Source organism: Drosophila takahashii, chromosome X (genome assembly GCF_030179915.1).
Source record: "Drosophila takahashii strain IR98-3 E-12201 chromosome X, DtakHiC1v2, whole genome shotgun sequence".
Classification (NCBI taxonomy): domain Eukaryota; kingdom Metazoa; phylum Arthropoda; class Insecta; order Diptera; family Drosophilidae; genus Drosophila; species Drosophila takahashii.
Genome location: NC_091683.1, coordinates 14,479,215 through 14,506,310, shown reverse-complemented (window position 1 = coordinate 14,506,310; position 27,096 = coordinate 14,479,215). Strand labels below are relative to the sequence as shown.

Here is a 27,096-nt window from a genome sequence, read left to right as displayed (position 1 = left end):
AATTAAAATGTTTATGTTTAAGACATACAAACTAAAAAACAATTTAAACGTCAAGTTAACCAACTGAAATAATTGTTGAATACTTTAAAAAATTTTATTGTTTCCTTAATATACGATAAACCTACAAAATAACTATTTTTAGGTTGCCCTACAGTATTTTTTATAAAATTCCAAGTATATCCAAAATTTAATCCTTGGTTAACCTCCAGTTAACTGTTACTGCCAATAATTGATCAAATATTTTCTCAAAATATGATCAACCAGCAACGAATTGAAATATATATGGACAGCACTAGAACATCACAAATGATCCAATTAAAACAGGAGGTAATCCAGTTAACCTCCAGTTTAATACTGATCTTTGGTTAAATTTTTATAAGTGTCAATCATGAGCAATGCTCATGGTGGTGGCCCAGTGATTAGCCGAAGCTTTCCCCATTAAGATGGATCCAAAAAAAAAAACAAGTCGCTGCGATCCCCGATCATAAAAATATAATTAACCCGAGTGGAGAATAACCATAGAACGCGGCGTATGTAGGGGCAATATTTATGGTACTTCAGCTGCAGTTGTTGAGTTTATGGCCCGTGTAAAAAAGAGGGTTTCGATTTCGTATTCACCTTTTCGGGTTGCTGCAATACGAATATATATATATATATATGACCGGTGGCCCACTTGATGGTTATTAATAGACCGCACAAATAATATTGCCATTATGCTCGGGATTCGGATCAGCAAAGCAATCGAATTCGAATATGGGTTGGGTGGGTGGCCATAGCTATAGCATGTGGGTCCACTTGTGCCCCAAGTGCCAGTATTCCATTGATGAGTAATTTAATTTGTCGTTTATTAGAATAGCACTCGTTTTATTTTATGAGATACTCCAGCGCCTCTACTTGACTTCGAGTTCTTTATTTGCCAAATGTGTCAGAGCGAGATATCTGTGCCCGCTGTTCCTATATCTTCCATAACTGATTTGCCGTCGGTGGTTATATGGGTATATATGTATATATGGGTATAATGCCCCTGATGGCTAGTTAATCGGCTCCAAATCGGAGCCACCAGACAGAGTGAGTGCTCCACGAGCTAAGGTCCCCGATGATTACCCCTTATTTCTATCCGGGTCTGGGCCTGACTGAGTCCCCCCGTTATCGGATCGGACCCACTGGCTTTATGGCCTCCACAGCCCCCGCAGCCCCCGCTTCCCCCGATCTAGAAATGCCAAACGAATATTGTTTTGGTAGCGTAATCAAGCGAACTGGACGGATTACGATGCCAATCGCAGAACGGTAGCTAACAACCATAATCAAGACCATATTTATGGTTTGTCCAACATGTTTATACGCCCCGGGCGATACGTAGGAACCTCACCCTACAAAAAATGCGGGGGAGGGTGCCAGTTTACGATCCCATAAAGTGCATAGGGCAATAACTCTTTGAGCAATAACATTTTCAGATTGGTCTTTAGGTTTTCATAAGCTTTTGTTTTTTCCAGGTGTATGTCAATGTAGGTTAATAAAAAATAAAAACTTTTTTTGTTTTTTTTTTAAATTTTTGTAAATTGTTTTTATTAAATCTCTAAAATGTATTTTGCAGTTTGTAGTGTTGCTTCGCTTTGCTTTCTGTCTTGAATACACTTGCCGTCTCTGTCTTTTGTTAACATTTATGAACTCATTACTTGCTATAAATTCAAAGAGTTTTTTCTTTTACACGCTATACACGCACACACACGAAAAAAAATATCGGTTAGGACTAAGTGTCTATATTATATATGTATTCATACAAAAAAAAAAATGGGGGGTCATTAAATTCTGTCTAAAAAATTTGAACACTAATTACGCTTGCTTTAAATATAATATTTATGTATATATAGTACAGGTTTAGTTGCATTGCCGTTTATAAGTTTTTCTTTTTTGGAATAATCCTATTTACTTAAGTTCTTTTTTTTTTGGTTTAATATTTACAGAATTTTTGTATTAAGTTTCGACTTAGGTGTAGAAAAAAAATAAAAAAAATTGTTGTCTAACTCTAGATTTTTATAAGTATTATCAACTTTAGTGCAGTAAAAATGGGGGAGTTATTTTATGGGACTTAAATGCCCCATGACAAGAGATACTAGATATATAGTTTTCCTTTGTCATGGGCATTTTTTGTCTTGATCAGGATTGGGGGTTTTATGTTTATATATAGAGGTAACCCCTGACTAAGTGGACTATGTTTAGTATATATATATATTATATAGTTTTTGGGACTAACTTATGTACAGGAATGACTCAAGTTGGAATCTGTGAGACTATAAATTAGTTGTGATCTTTATGCATGTATCAATTATTATTTTATTTCCTTCGTTTTATTTTATTTTATTTTATTTTTGGCTTCTCCGGGTTTCTTGGGGGCCTGGTCTTTGATGGTTGATTATTGCACCAAGGGTTCGGTTTGGGGTTCATCTATTCGATCAGATCCTAGCAATATTAGGGCCACCAGGCCGCCCGTTGGGCATGGGCATGCGGATGGGCGTGGCCGTGGGCGTGAGCATGGGCGGCATGGGCATGGGCGTGGGCATGAAGACCGGCGGCCGCTGCGGCGGCATGTTGATAGGCGGCTGCCCCGTTCAGTGCGACCAAATGATGAGCGGCCGCTGCATTTTGCATGGCCGTGGCGGTGGCCACTGATGAGACGGAAACACAATCGGCACCCAGCTTGGAGCCATCACCCAGACATGGTTTGCCATTCCTCACCAGCACAGGAACGGCGACGCGACGCGGCGATGGCAAGGCGCTTGGATGATGCGGATGTGTGGCATGACCATGAAGCAAACCCGGATGCCCCTCATAGCCCTTCTCGTTCTGGGCCCTCTTCGTCTTGTAGCGATGATTCTGGAACCAGATCTTCACCTGCGTCGGCGTCAGGCGTATCAAACTGGCCAAATGCTCCCTTTCCGGGGCACTCAAGTAGCGCTGCTGGCGGAAACGACGCTCCAATTCGTAGGTCTGCGCCTTGGTGAAGAGCACGCGACGTTTGCGCTTCTTGTTCGGCAGACCATCGGATCCATTGGCACCGCCACCCGAACCATCGGCATCGTCCACATCGTCGATATCCTCCTCGATGCCATCCTCATTCAGGCTATCATCGTGGCCACTACTTGCTCCATTCAGGGCCTCGTGCTTTAGGCTATTGTTGTTATTATTGTTTGTGCTATTGTTGTTGTTATTGTGCAGGGCATGGGCCGCCGAAGGACCTCCGCCACCTCCCTGATTGGTCAGCGATGATCCGTGCAGGGCATCGCCCACGGATAGGGCATCGCTATCGGCCGATCGGCTGTAGCTCTTGTAATCGCCCGAAAGTGCCGGCGATGTCTGGCAATTGGAACCGATGTAGGTGTACGATACCTCCGATGTCACCGGGGAAGTGCTATCCGGACTGGCTGGCTGCTGGGTTCCTGCAAAATGGAAAAAAGAAAGGGTTCAGGATTAGATTAAATAATAATATTAGCTATAAAACATACACACAAAAAAACATATCGTTTTTACCATGCAATACTGGTACAATTGAAATTAAATAACATCATTTAGCCGATTTCACTCTCTGACTTCGAATTTAAAATAGAGCGGAATAGCGCTTAAAGTTACATGAGTGGGAGAACCTCGAGCATATCGAATTGATATACCGCATATCAAGTCAAAATTGATACCACATAATATCAAATTGATCATCTTTTCTTATCAAGTTCTTTTTGGGTGTAGAAACTAAAGCTCTTTTTTGAAGAAAGAACAAAAAAGTCGTTTAAAAATCCTATAAAATAGCAAACATAATTTTTGTTCACTTAGGCGCCCGAATTTGTTTAGGTTTTCAACTACAGATAGCTCAAAAAAAAAAAAAGACAATGACAAAGTGAGAGAGCTGGGTGGGAATTTGTCAGCAATTGAAATACCTTTTTTGGTCGTAAATTAATGCACCGACACACCCCTTAGCATCGACATTCATATATGAAGATCCTAGGTGATCGAGCAGAATTCGACATGAAAAAGAAAACAGGGGGAAAGTCAGGATGGCAACTATGGCAATTGGATTAGGCGCGACATGAGGCTGCTGCGGTCGATACACGATCCGAATGCCAAATGCCAGATGTATAGTCCAAAGTGTCAAATCAACCCCATCCCCATTCCCTTGCAGTTTCACCCTAATAACGTCAATTAGGCGGAGACAAACAGAGATCGCATACACAATCGTATATACCACATAGGGAGGTATATTCCCTCGTCTCCTTGTCTACCTGGAACGATCGTTTCGATCTCCCGCCGACCGACTGACTGCTGACCTTCGGGCCTGTACTAAAAACCAGGAATCAGGAATCGGGAATCGGGAATAGGGAACCAGGATGCTAATGAAAGGGCGACACAAAAGCCAAACCTCAAACACATCAATGGCAGTTCGGGGCTCTTCCGGTTCGCCCACTTTTGATAGAGTTCCCGACATTCAGGCACATAGATAGTGATTTATCGCCGGGCGTGGCTATATATCTGATATTCTGGGGCGGGATCCTGGCAACCGCAGAGAGGAATTTTTGGGTATTCATTGGGAATATTGGATATTGTATAAGAATAATAGACAGCATTTTATAAAAATAGATATTATCAAGTAATCAGTTTAAGAACTGGAACTTTAAATGTTTTACAAAATATTATATTTAATATTTTCTATTTAATCTGTCAATTAAACGTTATAAAAATAATATTATTGCCAAGTGATTTTAAATTTTGTATAAAATTATAAAAATGTATTATTTTCTATAGGTTTATTTAAGGGTGATTTTTCTGTTTTTACCTGAATAACCATTGACTAAACAAAAAAATCCAAGGGTCGTAGGAGCTGCTAATGCTCATCCATTAGGCCCCTCCTCCAAAACCTCCAAACCTCATTGATTGCAGTTGCCCTGCGAAGGTAACAAAAAAAAACCTATCCGCTCACCATGACAACTCAACAAATTAATAACTTAATATAATCAAAACGACTCCTCCTCGACTTCTTCACAGCTGTGAAAATTCCCAAAAAAAAAAGAGCAGACAAGAACAAAAAAAAAAAACGGCAAGCGGCCAGCAATTATAATTTGTAGCTAAACAAAAAAGGAATAATAAAAAAAGGGGAGAGGGACCAGGCGGAAGTGCGTGCCATAAATTTCCAGGACGAGAACTGTTTGGGCCGCAACAACAAGGAGCCATCGAATGGGCCAGCGATTGACTGTCCTGAATGAAGGACACGAAGGCTAATCCTCAAGTGTGAAGCGCATACAAACTATTAGTCAAGATTAAAAAAAAAAACGAAAAAAAAGGGGAAGCCCAACCCCAATCCAAAAAAGTGAAAAAAGGAAAACAAAAAACAACAGGGCCAGGATCAGACATGGCTCGTCACTAAATTCCACTCCCTTTACAAGCACCTGAATCCTGCCGAATCCGCGGGGTATGCAAACACAGCTGCCTCATCGCTCGACTGCTCTTTTTCCTTTTTTTTTTTTGGTTAGGAACTCTTTTTATGGAGGAGTGAGTGGGCAATTACGAAACAATATCATTAGTCGGCCAGTTAATCGGGGGTTAAACGTATTTCCAAATTGGAAAATCTGCCACTCACCGATGAATTTATTTTGGTTTTTTAAGATCACAGTACCTATATTATGTTTTACCTACACTTAAGATGACCTAAATTTAAGTATTCCAATATTATTAGGTATTTTTCAAGTGATTCTTGTTTCTTCACCAAAACTCTAGTCCTAAAGTTAAAAATGCACTTGGTATATAAGAACATTATATCTTTGCCATATGCACGATCATAATGATCAAGGAGAAACTTTTTAACTGAACTATTATCACCCAATATCCTATAAAATCTATATAAATCCATATAAATACAATATTATAATATTATTATTAAACTACATCAGAATCAGGAATATCATTGAGAAAACAAAGATCCTCTCTATAAGCAGAAATCTCAAGGAAATTTTTTAATTGAACATCACTCAATATCCTATAAAATCTATATAAATCCATATAAATACAATATTATAATATTATTATTAAACTACAGCAGAATCAGGAATATCATTGAGAAAACCAAGATCCTCTATATAAACAGAAATCTCAAGGAACTTTTCAATTGAACTATCATCACTCAATATCCTATAAAATCTATATAAATACATATAAATATAATATTATATTATTATACTACATCAGAATCAGGAATATCATTGAGAAAACCAAGATCCAATCTATAAGAAGAAATCTCAAGGAAGTTTTCAATGGAACTATCATCACTCAATATCCTATAAAATCTATATAAATATAATAATATAATATTATTATACTCCTACATCAAAATCAGGAATATTATTGGAATATTATTAAACAGAAATCTCAACTCACCGTATAGCTCGTTCTCCTTGATCCACGCACTCCTGCCCGAGTGCTGGAGCATCGTTTGGGCCATGTGGTGGTACGAGGACATCTCATCGCCGAAGCTGCCGGGGAAGTTCTTGGGCAGATTGGGCAGGTATTGGCCGGCGGCCACGGCAGCAGCGGCGGCAGCATTGTGGCTGGCCAGCAGATGGGCGGCAGCGGCGTTGGCATGGGCGTGGCTCTGGGCATCCGCCCCACTTTGGTGGTGCGCCCCCAGTGGAAGAGGGGCCACCGCCTGCTGGTGGTGATGCGGATGGTGGTGCTGCTGCTGGAGGTGCGGGTGCTGCTGCTGCTGCTGTTGGTGGTGGTGGTGGTGCGGGTGTTGCTGCTGCTGTGGGTGGTTGCTCGTTGGCTGCTGGGCGTGATGCTCGGTGGTGCTGTGGTGATCGGAGGAGGATCCACCGCCACCCGTTCCACTGCCATTGTGGTGCTCGTCCACCGAACCGCCGGCGGGCGTGGGCGAGAGGGCCGAGGGCGTGGCATGAGCACCACCACCGTGTCCATTGGTGGACTCACTGGCCGAGTGGTGGCTCAAATCACTGCCATGCTGGGCGGCTGCTGCAGCGGCAGCTGCGGCATTCTTCAGCTCGGAACCCTCCAGATTCAGGATGTCCGATATGTGGAAGCCGGAGCGCTGCGACGACGGAACCTTGGCATCGAACAAGCTGCAAGTAGATAAATTCACATTAATAATTAGATGGTTTCTATTTTAAATGATTAATTTTTTGTATGGGTAGTACCCAAAATATGCAAGAAATTCCTCCATTTTAACAGCCTGCCACTGAATGAAAACTAATTAAGCCAACTAAAAACGTAATTAAACTGACAATGAAATGGCAAAGCCTACTTAAATCGTTTATGAAGAAAATGTAGAAAATGTCGAGGAAAATATGGTCACACTTAGCTTTTTGAGAGACCCTTTTTAAGTAATATTGCTGGGGATTTTTAAATCCATTACCTTTCTATAAAATCTTTAAAAAAAGATGAATTGCCAAAATTTGTACTTGAATTTCTATATAGGCAATTAATTGCCCCCAACGACATTAATGATTAATGACCTGAAAAGGGACTTGGCATTTAGCATGCTCATTGCAGCGACATCCGGTGTCGATCTTATGAATGGAAGGAAGGAAGTTGCCACAAAGGGAGGTCCTTTTGGCCAGGATCTGTGCAGAGAAGAAAGACTACCTGTTCTACCTGCCGCGCTCTGACTTTCACAGATTTTCGCACTTTTCGCAAAGAGAAGAGGAAGATATATAGAATGTGCGTCCTTCTATATCCTTTTTATAATAGAGTAGAGCTCGAACTCTCGCACCTTTCCACCGGAATTAACTTTGATTAAGTGCACGCAAATCGCTGGATTATTGACACCTAGTCCCCGGGCAGAAACCGAGTTTTGATTTTCCTAATACCATCAACAATTAAACGCAAATCCGCTCGGGATATCGATGGGACGGCGGGACTATCTACCTGCTCGGGACGGGATGGGATGGGACAGGTCAGGGAATAGTTAGGGACGATTCTTGTCTCAGGTCGAAACAGGTCGTGCCACATGTTGGCGCAAGTTTGTCTGCTTCCGGTTTTCCCAACTCGAGTTGGGAGTTTTTCCCGAACAGAACTCGCGAATTTCCCACGCTATGCGGGGCATTCCCCGTCGTCCTGTGTGTGCGGAATTGGAATTCCCTTTTGCCCAGACAGTGTGACGCCAGGATCTCTGTCTAAAGGATCTGCAGCACACATGTCACCGCCGATGGGGGTTTCCCTGCGGCACTCACCCACCACCTACGGGAACTGGGAATTTCTAAGCCAGGCCCGAACAAGCGAACAACAAGCCAGAATTTCCAATCGCCAGGACCTTGAGTACTTGCCAGATCAAAAAGACGGGGGAATTACGTCGTCCCGTATCTCTGGTACTTGGTATCTATCTCTGGCCTTTGGTATCTCTTGTATCTCTTGGATTAGCCGGACAAGTCCATTAGCTGGATGGGATCGAGAAACTGATACGAAGGCAGGGGCTCGCAAGGGTGTGATCTTGAGCTCGGAGCTCAAGCGAGGGCATTGGTAGCTTATGACGGGACTTATGGGGTTTTTTCTTTGCTATCTACCCATCCTATAGGGACGAAGCTTAAATTTAAGCTAGCCTTGAGTTCAAAGAGTTAGTCTGTTGGGGATCCTTAAGATATCATATCATTTAGTGGGTGAAATATAGTATATAAATATTTAGGGGGTAATTAGTCAGACTTTAGTCCAACTCTTTGAAGCTTTACCTAAATATTAATATATAATATTATATAAATATTAAATTGGGGGTATATTTTCTTAGTCTGTTAAGGATCCTTAAGATATCATATGATTTAGTGGGTGAAATATAATATAAAAATATTTGGGGGGTAATTAGTAAGACATTAGTCCAACTCTTTGAAGCCTTACCAAAATATTAATATATAATATTATATAAATATTAAATTGGTGGTATTTTTACTTGGGGGAAAAGTATAAAAAGATTCTTAATGATGCTAAATTCCGATTCTCTAAGGCTCATATATGAGATCCCCAGAATTCATTTTATATGATGTATTTTGTATTCCTAAACTGTGTATTTATTTCTTTGTGAATAACATCATATTTACTAAAGGATATTATCCGCTACCTTTTTCCCCAATTCATCTATAGTGTTAACCCTTCTCTTAACCATTATCTTTGAGCTTTTTCTCTTAAAGATTTAGGGTATTATCCTTATATAGGTAAAGGTATCCTTGAGCTTATTTTTCTCAAGTTTTCAGGATATTATCCTTGTATAGCAATTAGTTAATTCTCCATCCAATCATCCATTGAGCTTACCCGGGCAGAGCGTTTCGCAGGGCCGCCGGATAGAAGGCGGCCGGCAGTAGGGCGTGGCTCCACGGCGGCAGCAGGATGGGCGACCAGGGCAGGAAGGGGGCGGCAGCCAGGCTGCTCATGCTGTGCAGACCCGGGAAACCGCTGAAGGCCGCCGCTCCCGTGGGAATCCGGAGCTGTTCCGGTGCCAGGCCGGAGAGGGAACTGCTGGAACTGCTGGTATTCGTGGGCACGGTGGTGCTGGCGGTGCTGAAGACTTTGGCCGATCGCTCGCGATCTCTATTCCGCTCCTCGCGATCCCGTTCCCGCTCCCGCTCCCGCTCCCTTTCCCGCTCTCTTTCCCGCTCATGATCCCGATCTCTATTCCGCTCCTCACGCTCCCGCTCCCTCTCCCTCTCCCTTTCCCTTTCCAGCGAGGGCGTGGAGGTGCGCAGCGGGCGTTTGGGCGTGGCTGGGGAGGCGGGACTGACGGTGATCGCACTTTGGGGCGAGGCGGGCAAGCTGCCGGCGCTGCCCAGACCGCTGCTATTGTCCCGCTCGCGATCCCGCTCCCGCTTCGAGGGAGTCCGCTCCAGGGATGTGGTGGTCATGTCGCTGGGCGACATCATGGGGCTGCCACTGTTCGATTTGCGACGCTGCGACGCGGGTGGCGGCGGCGTTGCCGGACTTTTGCGTTTCTCCGCCACTTTGGAGCTTTTTATTCGGTAATCACGCCAAAAAAATATATATATATATATAGATTGTTTATCACAAGCACTTGGGAGTTTTCTATGGATATATATATATCCTTTTTTCGAAAGCAACTCAAATTCCAGGCATAGTTTAGGGTTTATCAAGAGATAAGTTCGGGCTCGCGATTTATTTAGTTTCGAAAATCGAAATTTCTCAGTTTTACGGATCCGCGGAGCAGCGCACTCTAAACATTCCAAACTGAAGTGTCATCAACAACTAACGAGGCATCAAGAACTCGACACGAGACCAAGTCCAGCGGGCCAACAAGCAACAACCAAACAGCCAACGGCAGAAAAGTACCAGTACCAGGTCCGTGTGCTCGGGGTGTCTTTGGTTCATATCGGTATCTGTGTATCTGTGTCTGCATCCCTCTGCCATTGGGTACATAACACAGATACTCACACGCACACACACACACATCTGCGGACTTGAGAGACTCTCGGCTTTGTTGGGCGCGCTAAGTGGCTTCTCATGTCCTTTTCAACAAGGATACGAAGGATACGGGGCTACAATGTGAGTGGCCCATTCAACCACTGAAAACCCGAAAGGAAAACAACCACCATTCGTTGCCAGAACGAGACGGAGCATGTGTACGGGAGTCCTTGTGCAGGCAGTACTCAGGCCATCTCGCTCTAGCTCTCTCCTGTTGCTCTCTCTGCCGCTCTCAAGAGTGCCACTTGAGTGAGAGTGTGTGCGCTGCACACTCTCTATGCGAGTGTGTGTGTGTGTGCGAGGGTCTTTGTAGCGCCTCGAGAACCTCCTGAGTTATACGAAATTCCCATTCCCACTTCCATTACCAGATTGGGATTCTGGGATATCCCCATCCCGCTCTCTTCTGCACTTGATGTTGTCAACAAACGCCGCGTCATTATATTGTATTTATCATTATCAGTGTGCTCTACAACTCTGGACCTCTGAACCTGTGAACCTCTGAACCTTTTCCACCAGGAACTACACACTTGCCAACGACTTACCACGATTCTATGTGAGTAGAAGGACATGTGCTTGTGGTGGTGATTCAATATGATATCATCAGATGGAGATATCAGGCATTATCCTATTGAGTGGCTTGGGCGATAAGGAAGATTTGATGGGGCTTATTTATAGAGATACAGTTTTACCACTTAAATACCGATATGGAATATAAACAAGGGTGGCAATCTTAAGTCGTGATATGTTCAAAGGATTTTGTTAAATTTTACTAAGAGATCATTCAAATTAATTATTGATTTTTAAGAATTATAAATTCAAGAATTTGTATTCAAGCATGGTGACTTTTTCGTTTGTAGTTTTTTGACTTCCTTTAAAACCCAACAATGTTTATGGCTTACTTATAAATGCATTATTGAGAAACTTAAAGAAGGTTCTTTCCACCATAAAGGTTATCTGTGCAAATCGAAACTTTTATCATATAATGAATTCATAACTTTAAGTACGCACTTTAAAAAATGCCGAAACGCAATGCCATTCATTTGTAGCACTTGTACTTCTGTTACAAAAACTTTATTATTGTGAAAGTTTTCGATTCCCTAACCATTTTAGTGGTACACTATCATGCCAGTGCATGATTTTAGTCTATTTTATGGCTCGCTTTTTTCGGAATCCTATTTCTTGCGTGTAACGGAACTGTTATAGAGCACTTGGGCGCTAAAGTAGAGTCCCTTATATACAAGGATATAACGTCGCTCTTCGGTGTTCGTGCAATTTGAATTTCGATTTCATAAGCTAACCCATGATTAGCTCAGATCCTTCACATGCCAATACATGGCTGTCCTTCGAGGGGAGCTCTAAGGACACACCCCGAGCAATAGAGAGGGAGAGAGAGAGAAAGAGACAGGGAGCCAAAAATAAAATATAGGAAAATACATAATCAACACGAACATTAGACTAACTTGGGTTAGAGTCTTCCCCCCACCCCCGAAAGGCAATTGAAAAAAGGGATGTTGGGCGCCAACTATATAAGCAGGGGGATATATAATGTATATATACATATATGGATGGAGGGTCCTTTATAATGCAGGTCCTGGTACTCCTGCCACACCCATCCGCCCTCCGAAAGTGGGCACTCCATTGTCGCTCATGACGTTCACACCATCAATTCCTATCCCTATATGGGAATGGAGAATGGAGATGGTACACTCTTAAGTGGAAGGGGTACAACTTTTACTTGTAATACCCTCTGCCGCAGTCGACGTCGCTGCTTTGGTGGGCGCGTCATGGCCGCCCGACCAATAGGGAGAGTGTGCGAGCAGCATAGCTATATGCACCGTACACCAAAGCGCATGTTTGGGAAATTTTCGTCAGGCCAAAGGACTTTTGCCGGGAAATTTCCCAACACGCCCATTTTTCCCCGTTTGGCCATTGTTATTGGGCTTAATGATGATGTTGCATTTAATAACAAAGTAAAACCTCTGCCTGCGTCGCTGTTTTTTGTTGTTATTGCTGCTGTTGTAGTTTAGCTTCCGCAGGAAGTTTAAGTATCTCATGGATATATCTGTGGAAATGTATCTGTGTATCTGTGCAGAGCGCGGTGGTATTCAAATTACACACGAATTCAATTCGATTCTCGCACAAAAACTCGTTTGTTTTTATTGTCCTCGTCTCCCTTTTATTTGTATATTTATTTACTTTTGTTCGTCTGGTATGTAGTGTTATTTTTTTCCCCGCACTTCAAACTACTTTGTCAGTGTTTATTTCTATTTGGGCTCTAAGTAGAGGCAACTTCAATTGCAGCTCTCGTCCTTGTCGTCCTTGTTGCCCCTTTTCAGGCTTTCAGGGATTTTGGCATTCCCTTGGTTTATTTTTATTTTGCCGAATTAGTTTTCAATCTATTTGCATAGCAATGGGTGAAGGGATCAACCGGGCATCAAAAAAGGGTTTATCAGAAGCGAAACATGAATAAATGCAGTTTGGGCCTATTAAAAATTGTGAAAAGGATCTGTTGTGTGACTTTTAAGTGGTTCTTAATTTTGAGGCAGAGGTCTAATATCTAATGTTTCAATAATATTATTTTCTAATATTTTTATGGGAATACATTTATTTATATCTATAATATATTAAGTAATACAATTACAAATTTTTTCGTATTTTCATTTTAGTTACATTTTTATAGAACTATTTTCAATTTTTGTTATAGATTATTCCATATTTGGTTCAGGTTTTCTATTCAAAAGTACAGAAAAGCTAAATAAATAATCTTAATTTTCATATTATTCATCAATATCATTAATTTTTAAGGCAATTACTCTGCAGGACCAAAAGCTAAAAACTAGCTAATTAAAAAACTTCCCTTGTTCAAAAGTCTACGATAAATGGTCGGCATATCGAGTACACTGCGCAGTGGAGTATCGGGATCGGGATTCCGAATCAAAGTCAGGATCATAACAAGCAGGAGCAGCTGTCCCTGGGCAATGCGATTTGAAGTGTGACAATGTGCCGGCCCAATCGCATCCGTATCCTGCAGATACACAATACAGAAAACACTCGCATATTCGAATGCAATAAAGTATGTTGGATGTCACAAAATCGTCCTTGTTAATCGCAGGCAAACCGCGCGACAATCCCCGGGATCTTCTACAATGTGCATGTGAGAGGGGCGGGGGGAATATTCGAGTATAACAACCCCAATTAAACGCCTTGCCAGGCGTAAAAAATCGAGGTATTTGGCAAAAGGTGTTTGCTTTTGCTTAACGCGGATACAATTAGGCGGCCATGTTGCAGCAGCCTCAACTCAAGCAGCGTGCCACAAACACAGACACACACGCACACTCGAAGCCATTCACACAGATACTCACACACACACACTCACGCTTGCACTTATTCACACCCATTCATTCAGTCATTCATTCAATGCTCGTTTGGCCCTTCGCCCTTCCTCCGCTCATCCCATTGTCATCCATTTTAATTTACCTTCCGGTTTCTGCCTTTATATTCTCTCCCTTTTGACCCCCTACTCTATAGGTATACCCCCTCCACCCCTCTCCCCCTCTCCCACCACTGATTTTGGCCCGCTCGTGTTGTCAATTGACGGCCATGACAATTTCGGGTCTCCGATTCGTTGCGCGGAAGTGATTTACCCAAAAAAAAAAAAAACGAAAAAGTAAAAACGAATTTTCCAAAGGGAATCCACAGAGTTTCCCCGCCGGAAATGCATCATTCACCTATGTACACACGGAGAAAAACTGGCAATAAAATAAGGAATAGCTTTGGAAAATATTTAGGTTGATTTGAATCTGATATATGATCTCTGTATTTATTTTATAATCATCTGGCTATTTCATTTTAAATTATAAACCTATACCAATTCCCTATTCCTTCAAATCTTAAATATACATTTTATTTTTTTTTTAAATAGGGTATTAACAAATTTACTAGAAAAGGATTACAACAATTATTATTAAAGAGATAGGTCTATAAAAAAAATATAATGTAAAATCGAATATTTCTAAATTTCTCTCACTGTACAAATATTTCCCACTCCAATTCGTCTGATTGATCTTTAGAGGTTTTGTCCTCTGGTCAGTTGTGCCGGCGTGATCGTGTATCTTCTGCTTCTGCTCTATTGAATTCGGGTAATTTGTTTGCTCTATTGCCAAATAGATATTATGTAAGGGGATGGCATCCTAACAAGAAGAAGGCGTTGCCCATGCACAGGACAAAAGTCGGGTAAAGGTATCTTCAAGATGGGCAAATACAGCTGGTTATCTGTTTGGTTTTCCTTTCGGCTTGATCGTTTGGTTTTGGATATTTTGTTTTTCCGCTTTTAGGGTGGCTCGTGATCCCTAATGATCGAAAGTAGGAGATTTGCATTCAGAAGTCAATCCCAAGTCGATTTCTTTCGCTGAGAAGAAGTTGCAAGAGCAATCCATCAGTGGCTTAAGTCAGCTTAGGGGAAATCAGTAGTATCCTTTAGCTGTTTTTCTTTATGTTAGTGAATATTTGGTATTGGGTGTTATTAGGGGTTATAAAATACTTTTATATTTCAAATTAGTGATGCGAGGAGAGAAGATCTTAGGGTAAAAAAATCCTTATAGCGTTATATATTAAATTAGATGTGCTTATATTTTATATAGTTCATCTTTTAACTTTAAGCATTATAACTACATTTACACACACACTTTACTTGGAAACTGACTTCCTATTTATCCACCTTATATTTCTATAACTTCAGAAGAGGTTGGATCATTCACCGACTCATTGACTAATAAAAAGAGATGAAAGGTAAGGATCTGTATCGGCATCCTGCATCTGTGTTCGTGTATCTGTATCTTTTGTGCAGCTGTGAGGATCCGTGAGTAGCGCCCCGTTTACTTGACAAATGGGTTTTCCGACTGCCTGTCCTAATCTTTCCAAGTCCAGGTTTCTCTTCTTTTTTTTAGCTGCGCATCCCACTGTGTCGATGGGTCAGTTGGTCAACTGGGTTCTTCGGGTTCAGCGGCCAACTTCCTCTGCTCATCACACACTTCCTACTTCTACTTCCTTCACAGTTGGGGGGCCTCAGGATTCGATTCATTCGCAATTTATTCCAAATGCCAAGGCGATTCCTATGCCTTCCCAAATGGCATATTTTGTATGAATGGCCCAGCGTGCGAAATGGCCATTTCACCGCTTTGTTCGGCTTTGTTTTGTTTCCTAATTTCATTTTTTCATTTCGAACATCACCTTGCCCATTTGTGGTGGTCATTGTAGGATCTACCCATCCAGCTATTACTATACCATTTTAGCAGTAATCAATGGGGAAGGAAAGCTAATTGTTCAGTTGGACTTTAAATCGAGTTAATTACGATTACGACTTAATTTACTTGAATTTAGATAAATAAATAACAAATATCTTAGATAAATATTATTTCGTTGTACATTTAAGCGTAAAAGAAAATTTTCAAATCGACCTATCCATTAAAACCTCATTTTTTTGGTCATAAAAATTGAAATAATGATCCAAATATGGAATGTCATACCTTGCTGAACTCGTAATAAAATTCCCAATCGATCTGCATTTAAACCTGGAAATTTTTAATTTTTGCAATTTTTTGCAAAAAATCATGAAGTCACCCCTTGTCAAAAATGCAAAAATTGGGTCAAATATTTATTTTTTTAAATCAGACGGAAAGTTTATTGGTGGTAATTATTAGGTTGTTAGCTGCTCAAAACAGTACGCCTTTTTGATTTGGGACCATTTTTGACCAAGTTACAGCAAAAAATCTATTGAGAAAAATTTCAAATTTTACCAAAAATCAAAATCTTTATTTCCCACCCAAAAAAATATAGTAACGGGTATCTGAAAGTCAAGGTACTCGACAATTACGTTCCCTATTTTTTGTACCTCTATTGTAGTATAATTTTCCAAAGAATATAAAATATAATTTGGGTATCTGTGTGTGGTATCGTGTCCCATCCGAACTGTGTCAAAAACAACTCGAGACCCCCCTTGCTCCGCCCCTGCACTCTTGTCCGTGACACTTCAGGCAATCACATGCTTCATTATAGGCCCATCAAACGACTTGGGTTCGGAATGGTGGGCCTATAGGCCAGCTAATGGCTGTCGCGGATGCAAATTTCATTGTGTTATTTTCGCATCCATATATAGCCTACATATAAGTATAGTGCATGCGATGCCGTTGACAAAACCGGCTGACAAACTGGCATTAAATGTCACAAAGTCACGCGGCAAGTCCACCGGCAAACTGAAACTGCAACTGCAACTGCAACAGAAATTGTATGAAATGTATCAATTTCTAGCCGTTGTTTTTTCGGCTTTTCCTTAGCTTTTCCTGACAATGGGGCTGACATGCAGAGACAGCCACTCTTTGTTCAAACCCCGAACTCCCACATTTATTACTTTTCCAACTCCCACTTATTCCAGCACCTACCCATCCCCGATTTTCCCCCGGATTTTCTTGGCAAGTGGCCGTCGCTTTGACAGCGCCGTTTAAGCGAAAAAAGGTGAAAAACTTTCCTTTCATTTGGCGGGTGACAGTTTCCTGAGCGAAGACATGGAAACCAACAAGCCAGAGTGGTCGAGCATTCGAAAGAAGAATAGAATCAAAGTTAAAGTGTTGCAATAGCTTTTTTTTATTTTATTCACTTTCTTAGGTCTAACAAATATGTTTAATCTATACTTATTGATATTTTAATTTAATATTTCAGATTTTCTTCAAGCTGATGTATACAAATTATATTTTGTATGTAAAAAGAACCAATAAATACCTACTTAATTATTTTGAAATTCAATAATTACAATTGCAAAGTAAATTTTGAATTAGAGCATTCATTATGATTTATTAATTAATTCCTTATTATAAAACCTTGTTGATTAGCATATTAAGAATTTATTATTATTTTGATGGTGTGACAACCCTGGTACTCTGCCAGGACTTGGCGTTAATATTTGAGGAACACAAATCGAAAAAATGTAGAAAAGGCATAAACACAAATTATCGCAAAGAGAGGGTCGCAAATTGAACGCATTTGTAGGAATCCCCTTAGAGTATAGACGACTATTAAGTGCTTAAGAAAAATATTTTAAAATCTCTACAAAGTAAAATATATGTTTAATATAAAAAACATATAAGGGATCTCGGAATGAAAAACCTTATAATAAAAGAGAATACATTTAAGCCAAGGCAGGAGATTCCCAATTCGGATATGTGTCCCCTACGAATTGTTTGAATTTTTTCCTGTGGGTTCGGGCTTTGTTTACTTCCTGGCTCATCGGTCGTCGTCGCGGACATGTGCACACATTCCCAGGCATTTGAAGCTTTTGGCTTCTTTTTTTTTTTCTCTTTTTGTAGTTTTTTATATACATTTTATTTTATTTTTTTGGGTTCTTGGTTCTGGAGTACGTTCAACTTGAGTGACTTGCGTTGGGGACTCTGCGTTCAAATGAAATTATTTTTTCGAACTTCATATTTCAGTGAGACAAGTGTAGCGTGTCCGCGTTCCGTTGTCCTTCAAGTTTCGCCCACTCCAGAGGAAAAAAAGAAGGGGTTTTCGAAGAGCAACGAAACGGAAAAAAACCCAACCTGCCATATGGAGCAACAACTGCTGTGCTGTCGCACGGAAATTCCGAGATTGAAATCGGTACAAAGCACTGGCTATTCTAGCTCAAGATCCTGCGATCCATCAATGAACTCAGGCTACTACTACCACCGAGATCTTCGCACACACCTCATGACATAAAGCACAATATAAATGGAATTGGTTTTATTTGGCAAACAGCATTATCCCGGATTATCCGAGGGTTCGATGCAACGATTATGGACAAACCCAATTAAACCCAAATTTTTGCCTGTCGCAGTTGCAGTCGCCTTTGCTGTTTGTGTGATTTTCCAGGCGATTTCACTAAACATGTGTTTTGGTTTTTCAAAAACCCCGCCGCCGTCGGGAAAGGTGACAAAGTGGAAATAATGCGCATTGTTGGTTGAACTCGGGTCTATATGGTATATGGTATGGCATATAGCATATAGCATACCGTATACCATATATATTGTACTGTTATTCCGACACCTTTTTGCCTCGGCTTACCGATCAGTCGACCAGTCAGTCTGCCAGTGGATGATGAATCCCCATACCATACCATACCACACCATTCACAATGCCGTAACATTGGCTTAGGAGTGTGCGAAAATCAGGGGACTTAGCCCAAGAACGGACCTCGTTTCGATCCGGTTCGGTAGCCAATACAATTTCATTATGTTATGCCATTAAATGTTAATACGATGTGCCTTGATCCTCTGCCCCTGCCTCAGCCTCCTTTCTCTTACCCAATTTTCCCTGCCAGTCGGTGTTTTCTTAGCCCGGTTTTTGTGTTTTCTTAGCTGATTTTAAATCAAATTGTTTTTAATTGCCTCATCGATTTCCAGGAAATATTGTGACACTTCTTTGCAGGTGCCTTTGCATGGGTACCTGCAATCTGCAATCCTCTGAACGAGGATTCAGTTGTGGATCATTGTGATCTCTGCGATTTGAGGTTTTTAAAGATCCAGCATTAGATTTAATGAGTTTTTAAACTCCTGGGTTCCCTTTTGTAAAGTAATTAAAATAAAATCTAAATAGATTTAATGGTAATAAACGTATAATAAATATAGCACCCCCTTTCGCCCCGCCTTGTATTTGCCATCTCATGCTACCATTCAAGTCTGACGATTGTGAATGAAAGAGAGATTGTGAACTGTGAACGACAGATTCATAACTTGACCATGTACTTGAAGTCCCAAAAAAAAAGTCTGTGATCAATTGACTGATAACGGGTTCATGAATGAATGTTCCTCGAGTGATCTCAGAAGGGTGGAAAATTTAATGCTTGTTAAATCTTGTCTCTAGAGAGCCACTTCTAATAAAGTTCTACGATTAGTGGAGCTCTTAAGCATGTTACTTTATTATAAATATTTCTACATTTTATTTAAAAGGCATTTTTTTCAAAGTCTTTTTTAGGATATGTATGAAATTTGGTTTTCATTATTTTTTATACAATACGTCCTTAAATATGCATATTTTTTTAAATCCTTACATTTTCTACACTATAAATTGTACCAACTAAAAGTTGATTTTCCCTAAATTGGTTTCCTTTTCAACCCATTTTCCACCGCCCTCTTTACCCTTTCACAACATTATTATTCTGACAGTTGAGTGACTTTGCCGTCGGCTGATTTTCCGATTTGTGATTTCGGATTTTCTGAGTTTTGAGTTCTCAGTTCTGAGTTCTGCATTCCGCATTCCGAGTACCCGAATTCGGGCCGTGACTTTGGGCTGTACTTACTCGTAGACATGCTTGTTGTACTCGTAATCCGGCTGCATGCAATAATCCTGTTGGTACACGTTGTTCGTGTAATAGCTGCAATCCTCGAAGTAACCGCAATTCGGATTATAATTGCTCATAATTAAGGCTCTCGCGTGCGCAAAATCTGAACCGTCGGGGAAAATCGTGGAAAAATTGGCAACCAAAGAGTAACAGTAACGGTAACAGAAACTGAGCAGAACAGAAAAAAAATGTTACTACAAATTACTAAAGGACCGGGGGTGGTTGTTTAGTTGGATTACGATTGGTTCACATTTAATGAATTATTTAATGAACTATTTGTTAACGAATTATTTGCACTCGAATTGGTTTTTAATGCGCGATCACTTTTTAATTGATGTGTATGCACACTGCGTGATTTATCGGTATATTACTAGTCAACTACTGCACTCGATCGATAGCTACATTTTCCGATATATAGTAGATATAGAAGCCGGATCGAATCCCCCGGTTGTTGTGGCAGGCGTAGCGCGCGCTTTTTGACTGCCGTTGGCCGATTTCAATAAGCCATAAAAACGTCGTCGGCTAAATAATAGTACAACCAGAGAAAATAGCAATCTGTCCGTTAAAAGAGAGCGTCCGTATGTGGTTTTATCTCGCTTGCTCTCGTACACTCAGGCCTTCTCGCTCTGGCAGCCGCGATATCGCTGCGATCGAGTGGTTTTAGCGGCTCCACGTCGAAATTTGCCAACTGGCGCTGGCGTACTGCCAATGGAATAAACCGGACCGGTAAATCTGGACGAAACCACCGACACCCGATGATCCCGATGAGAAATGTCAAAGAATCGGAATCAGTGAAAACCGAGAATTGAAGCACAGAGAATCGAGTGGCGCAACGAGGGACACTTTAAACGGTACAACAATCACTTATTAAAGTCAAATAGGTATTAAACAAAACACACGCAGTGCACAGGAGAGCACCGAAGGCAGCCGATTCCGAGTTGAACAAATATCAATAAGTGTACACAAGAGTATCGATAAAGCTGTCCCCGTAGGTGTGTAGCTGCAGTTATCGCTGCCGGACCCCCCTCTTCCCCTTCACCTTCCCCATCCAACATGATATATACATATAGTCATACATATATATCTCCACACATGCACTTAACTGGCCCGAAGAGATATATTCCAACCGGGAGATACTCGCAACGCCCCAAATCGGGCTTTTTGCTTATATTTGTTCTTCTGCCCCTCAGTTTTACTGGGTCTGAACCGATTTGTGGCTGCTGCTGCTGCTGCTGCACAGTGGTGCCAAATCGATTGAAATCCTTTTCCAGTTAAGGTACAAATATGATACATTTAAATATAGATCACCTTGATTTGAAATCAAACTTGGTGATCGTTCAACGATTCCCTTTTAATTTTCCGGAAATTCTTGCTTGTTTATTTCTCACTATATAGTTATCTAACCACTTGTCCGTTATTGCTGTCCGTTATAGAGAGCACCCCACTGGTCGTTTATTTACCGTGCAATATCGCTTTCACCCATAAAGAATAATCCCTGCTATTGAGGAAAATATATACTAAATCACCACTTAATCCCCGTCGTTATCTGACCGCAACCTGTCCGCTTGTCCGCCAAAACTGTCCGTTAGAGTCTCAGACCCCACTGGGTGGCTAAATGTATATATAAAGGTATATATATATTGGCAGCACTCAATCGGACACTTTGCCCACAAGACACCACGGAACCGGCGATCCAATCCATCAGCAAAGGCTAGTGAATAAATTTGTCGAGTGGTGGCCGATAAATATCTTAATGGGCGCTTGTAAGATTGCCACTTGATGTTTCGGTAGCACCCTTACCAAGGTAAGGGGCCAAAACTCCCAACTCGCGAGCTAAAAAACGGAGTAATAAAATAATAATAATAATAATAAGTCCCCCGGCGTTATTATTATTATTATGATGGGTGATTATGTGGCGCGTATGTTTATTGACAAACAATATCGCTGTTCGATCGGGAGTTGTTGGGCCCCCATAAAACTCCCGTTTTATTTTCGTTTTGTTTTTGTTTGCACACGGGTACGGATCGGGGCGATATCAGAGTTGGTGGTGATATGGTAGTCGTGATAATACGTGCCTACAACCTACATATGAGGTATGAAGAGCCATACATTACAGCTCCCGATATGCTGGCTAATCAGCCCGATTTGAATGTTGTAGCAACATGTTTGGCTTCCATTCGGTATTCGATTCTTATCAGATGGGAGAGCGGGCTACCGTTTGCACCGCCTTATCAGTGGGGGCCAGGTCTACCACTACATCAATACACAATATCACCTAGAAGAACTGAACACCCCAAGTGGGGCGGACTGCCGCCGGTTGTCAGTCTGTTTGTCCCTGTCGCACCCATTCGGTGGTTGGACCGCTAGCATTTTGTTTATACCCTTATCTATTGCACTCTCTCTCTCTCTCTCGAATCGGGGCCCCATCGACGACCGCCCCCTAATTTTTCCAGCGATCTCAGGAGCTGTACCAGTGCTAATCAGTCTCCGTATCCCAGTGCTGACATCTTGTCACTTCAAGGGGACCAGACAGAATGACAACCGTAATGAGAGTGGTACTCGGGAGATCTCGGAAAGATACGAACCATTTGAAGATTACTTCTTAAGAGCCCCATTCAATGGACTTTATGGGGGGTTTGATCGAGTGATCTCTTAACCAAGCTGAGGAAACTCAATGGGCGGTGGTTACTTTACCTAGTGATTTCTATTAATACAATAGAAAATATAACTATTAAAAGAATCTAGTAACTCTGTTACTAAACCAACTTTAAAGAGGTAACTTCCACCTCTTATTCAAAAGATAACCCGATGCGTCCTTGGTTGATCAATATGTCCAAGTGCAAAACAGGGAAATTAGAGTGGAGCTTTTGGAGACCTCCCCACTTAAGTTCCTTCTGCTGCAAAAAAAAACAAAAAAAGAAATACAGAAACGCACATGTTCTCGAGTTCCCAATACGCTCAAGTGCATTTCAAAGTTGTCTGTCGCTCTATCTGCGCTATACCTCTATCTACTTGGGTGTAACATTGTTCCGATAGAGGAACTGCACGCCCGGCAAGTGTGTTGTTTGTCATTTGTCATGTAGCGGACAAACGGACACACGGACAAATGGACAAACGGACAGTCAAGGGGCACTCTTGAGAATGCAGAATGCACTTTGGAAAGTTTCACAATGCTGGCAGGGCAATAACAAAGCCCCCCTACACATTTTAAAGAAGATCACTATCTATCTACCCGTTTTGTCCGTTTGTCCGTTGCCCGTTGTCCGTTGTCCGTGCTCCACATTCACGGAGTTCCACATCGATCAAAAATGCGGTGCTCCATTAAATGCGAGCGAACCAAAAGCAAACCAAAAGCAAAGCCAAAGCAAACCAAATCGAGTCAGCAGAAGCTGAAGCAGCTCTCCTGCCCGCCCCATATATCAAAATGTACGTCAATTTTCATGCTCCGGACACTTGATAGACTGAAGTGCTTTACATTGATTTCACATATACCTTTTCAAGTGATTTATTGTAAAGGCTTGTTGGCGCACTCGAAGTTGAAACTCATAATGAGCGCGCACACATATGTATGCCCCCGGGTGTAATGAATGTAACCCCAGCCCCCGCTTAGAAGTCAAACTCATTAAGTGGATGGTGTGTTCTTAGGTGCCGAGGTTCTATATATCTATCTATTCTTGGACTTATTGGCCAGCCAGACTCTCTGGCACGAGGTTTTGGCTATCTTCGAGTGGATTTAGGGGTTTAGAAAGCAATAGGTTTGGGAAATTGTGGGTTGGATTGCATATTATTATTGAATATCAAGTATTATTTTTCCTATTGGCTTTAGGATTAAGTACTTACTTTGATTTGACTATCACCTTACAAAATATATCCAATAACTGCTTTTTAAAATACTATATATAAGATCATTTTTTTTCCATTAACCAAAGCTGGAACCGATCCGTTCCATCTGCTTTCAACTGACCCCTTTTTATCGATGCTAATCCAAAATAAAAGCAGGGAATTTGATTAGGTTCGATCGGGTTATCGGTGAAATATATGATCGATCGGGTGAAATAAATCAAAATAATCTTGGGGTTATCTTGGGGATGTGGCAACAACAACTAGTTATAATAAAATTGGATTCACGCGTTTAATGGTTTGTTTTTCTGTTATTTTATTTTATTTATGCAAAATATTTCGAAAAAGAACACAAAAATTCAAAATCAAATTATATGATTATACATTGAAAATTGTTTTTTTTTGGTTTTGTTTTCTTTGTTGTTGTTTTGTTGTTGTTGTTGTTTGTTTCCTTTGCATTCTTATGTTTTATGTTTGGTTTTCCATCAATGGGCTTTTTGTTTGTTGTGTGAAACATTATACAATTTTCCTGGCTTTTCCTGGGTCCCACGCCCCGGGGCTATAGTGTAATAATGCCCGACATATCGATATATATCGATCCGGATAGATCGCCGACGCGAATCGAAGATAATCGATTGAAGATCAAAGATCAAAGATCGGGGGTCAACGGCCAGGACCGAATGCTGAAATCTTTTCCACATTAATAATAGTATATATAGCGTACAATTATTGTTGCAATTACAATTGTCTTTGAGTACATTTAATATTTAAATTTTCTTATACTTTTTTCTCCAACTGAGTTTCTCCGCTCGGCCAAAAATCATAGTTCGACAAAAAGAATTACACAAATTTTTTGCTCTTATTTGCTGCTTTTCTCACGTTACAATTTACTTGTTTTTTGTTTTTGTTTTTAATTTGTTTTGTTTTTTTTTTGTTTCAATGATGAGACTACGACAAAAACACATGCGATTTTCATTATAATTTTTTCTTGTTGTTGCTTCCACGTTTTTTCTTTGTTTGTTTTGCATTTAATCTTTGTGTAAATCTTTTTTGTTTTTGTTTGTTTTATGATATTCTTTACGTTTCCATTTATTTTATTCTTTTATTTAATTTTATTTATGCAGGACGGGGTTTATTTCTTACACATTTGCATCATTTTTGTTTTTTGTTTTTTTTTTTCGCTTTTACTTTCCGCTTTTTTTGTTTTTGGTTTTGTTTTTTGCTTCACTAAGTGTAAATATCAATTGTTTTTTTCTTTTTTTGTTGTTTTTATATATATATGTATACTTTTTCATTTTTTTCTTGTTGTTGTTCTTGTTGTATTAATGAATAAATTAAAAAATATTCAAGCTTTGACTAGTTAGATTTTCTTCTTATTTACTTTTTGTGTAGTTGATTTGCCTTTTTGTTTGTTTCTGTTGAAATATATATGTGTTTGTATATATATATATATTGATGTATATATATTGTTGTAATACATTTAGCATTATATAATGTGTCTGTTTTTGTCTGTGTGTGTGTGTCTTTGTGAGAAAGAGCCGTGAGTTTGCCTTGAAGAAGGAAGATAAAGGTTAAACAACTTGTTGAAAAGATTTGGAGAATTAGTACTTGTATATCTAAAAGTTGAAAAATTGCATATCATTTCAAATTAATTTTAAACTTTGAAACAAGAGCTCAACTTGAAAATGTGATTGATAAAATAAAATTTGAATTGAAGCTGATTGCAAAACTCTAATTCAATTCAAAGTAGAAACTCAAACTGAGCTGGAAACTGTATTTAAACATTCGAGAAATTAATGCCTTAATAAACGTTTCAATTGTAGGAGAAATTGAAATCGAATTCAAAATTGAAAGCGTCACTATTTTTGATGCTCAGAAAGTGAATACGAATTTGTAATCCTAATTGAAACCGACTTTGAATTTAAAGTGGATATTGTTTTTGATATGGAAATAATATTTAAAACTTATCTTGCCAGTAATCCATGATTAAAGCAATTTAATTAAGATCTTAACTAAAATTCCCATATCAGTTTGATTTCCATTACTGTCTTACATCAGCTTTAATTGCAAAGTTTGTTTCACTTACGATTACAATTTCATTGCCAGTTTCGTTCAGCTTCAATTTTAGTATCACTCTCAGGTGACTTTTGAATTTGCATTTCAATTTCTGCCTAATTTACAGCACTTATTTTGATTTTAATTTATGTTAGTGTTCTAATCTCAGTTTCCAGTTCTGTTTCTTGTATTTTCCCAAGTCAGATCGAAAGTAATTTTCAATCGCAGTAGTTTCCAATCACTTTCAATTACAACTTCAATACCAGTTTCAATTCAAACCCAGTTGCCAAATTTAAATTGCAGTTTCAATTGTGGGTTCATTCTCCTTTTAAATCTCATTCAGAATCTCAATTTCCGATTTAATTTTCGAATTACTCAATGCAACTGTATTTTCAATCTCTATTTTCAAGCTGTGGCTCTTGTTTCAATTTTAGTTCAATATCAATTAACACATGAGATACCTAAAATGCTGGCTTATATTTCAGAATAGTTTAAGTTTCAATATTTTACTTCAATATTAGCTTCAACTTTTAGATTTCATTTAAGCTTCAATTTTAACCTTATTATTTATTTTAAGATCATTAAAAAACTGATTTTCTTTTTCAATTTCAGTTCAATTTCAGGTCAATTTCAATTTTAGTTCAACTTTAGTTTCAATTACATTTTTTTCTTAGATATTCACTTCATTGTCAACTGAATTTCAACGTTGGCTTGAATTTAGTTGTATATCAAATGGAAATTGAACTAAAAAGGGCAACCAATCGTCGTATTTGCGGCATGGGCGAAAGCATTTCGATTATTTGGCTTGATTGAGTAACAGTATCTCGCTGCTCGAACAAAGCAGGCCAAATATTTGCCAAGCAATCGAGCCGAGAAATGAAACTAGCCGTTTCGAAACGGTTTATCTTTGGGACACTCCGGCTCTTTGGAGGCGTCCACTCTAGGTGCCGTCTCCGGATTCCGTCCGTCGCCGAGCTCCCCGGATTCTTTCCGATTCCACCTCCATTTGGGGGACCCGCTTATCAGATTTGATTTCACCGGCATTTGGCTCTAAGGCAATTATGCAAACAGTTGCGAAGCTTTTGATATGAAATGCAACGACTTCTCAAGGGCTCTTTTCCGTGTGTGTGTGTGTGTGGTGTGTGTGTTTTGAGGGGGTGTGGGTGTTTTGTGCTGGCCTTTGAGTGAAACATGTAACGTAAAAAAGAGAAAAAACATTTTTGCTTTTTTGTTTTTCTTGTTTTTTGTTTTTTTGCCACCGACTTACACACAAAATATGCAGAAAAAGTTCTAAAAGTTTTTCGCTTTTCGTTTTTTTGTTTTTCATTCGGTTTCGGTTTCTGTTTCTTCTCTGCAATTAGCTTAGCGTTTTGCATTGTTTC

The 27,096-nt window shown here is 40.1% G+C and overlaps 1 protein-coding gene across 2 annotated transcripts; it reads right to left on the bottom strand.

Annotated features, from left to right (window-relative positions):
* Nucleotides 1–1,579: 1,579 nt before the first annotated feature.
* Nucleotides 1,580–20,241, bottom strand: vnd (ventral nervous system defective). 2 transcript variants are annotated; one of them, XM_017142776.3, is made up of 3 exons: nucleotides 19,778–20,241; nucleotides 6,418–7,115; nucleotides 1,580–3,437 (listed from the first exon to the last, which is right to left on the bottom strand). In XM_017142776.3, the coding sequence occupies exons 1-3, from the start codon at nucleotides 19,894–19,896 to the stop codon at nucleotides 2,470–2,472; spliced, it is 1,785 nt and encodes a 594-aa protein (XP_016998265.2). In that variant the 5' UTR covers nucleotides 19,897–20,241; the 3' UTR covers nucleotides 1,580–2,469. The 2 variants fall into 2 exon arrangements, with proteins under 2 accessions (XP_016998265.2, XP_070075052.1); XM_070218951.1 differs by lacking the exon at nucleotides 19,778–20,241 and adding an exon at nucleotides 7,191–7,308.
* Nucleotides 20,242–27,096: the final 6,855 nt, after the last annotated feature.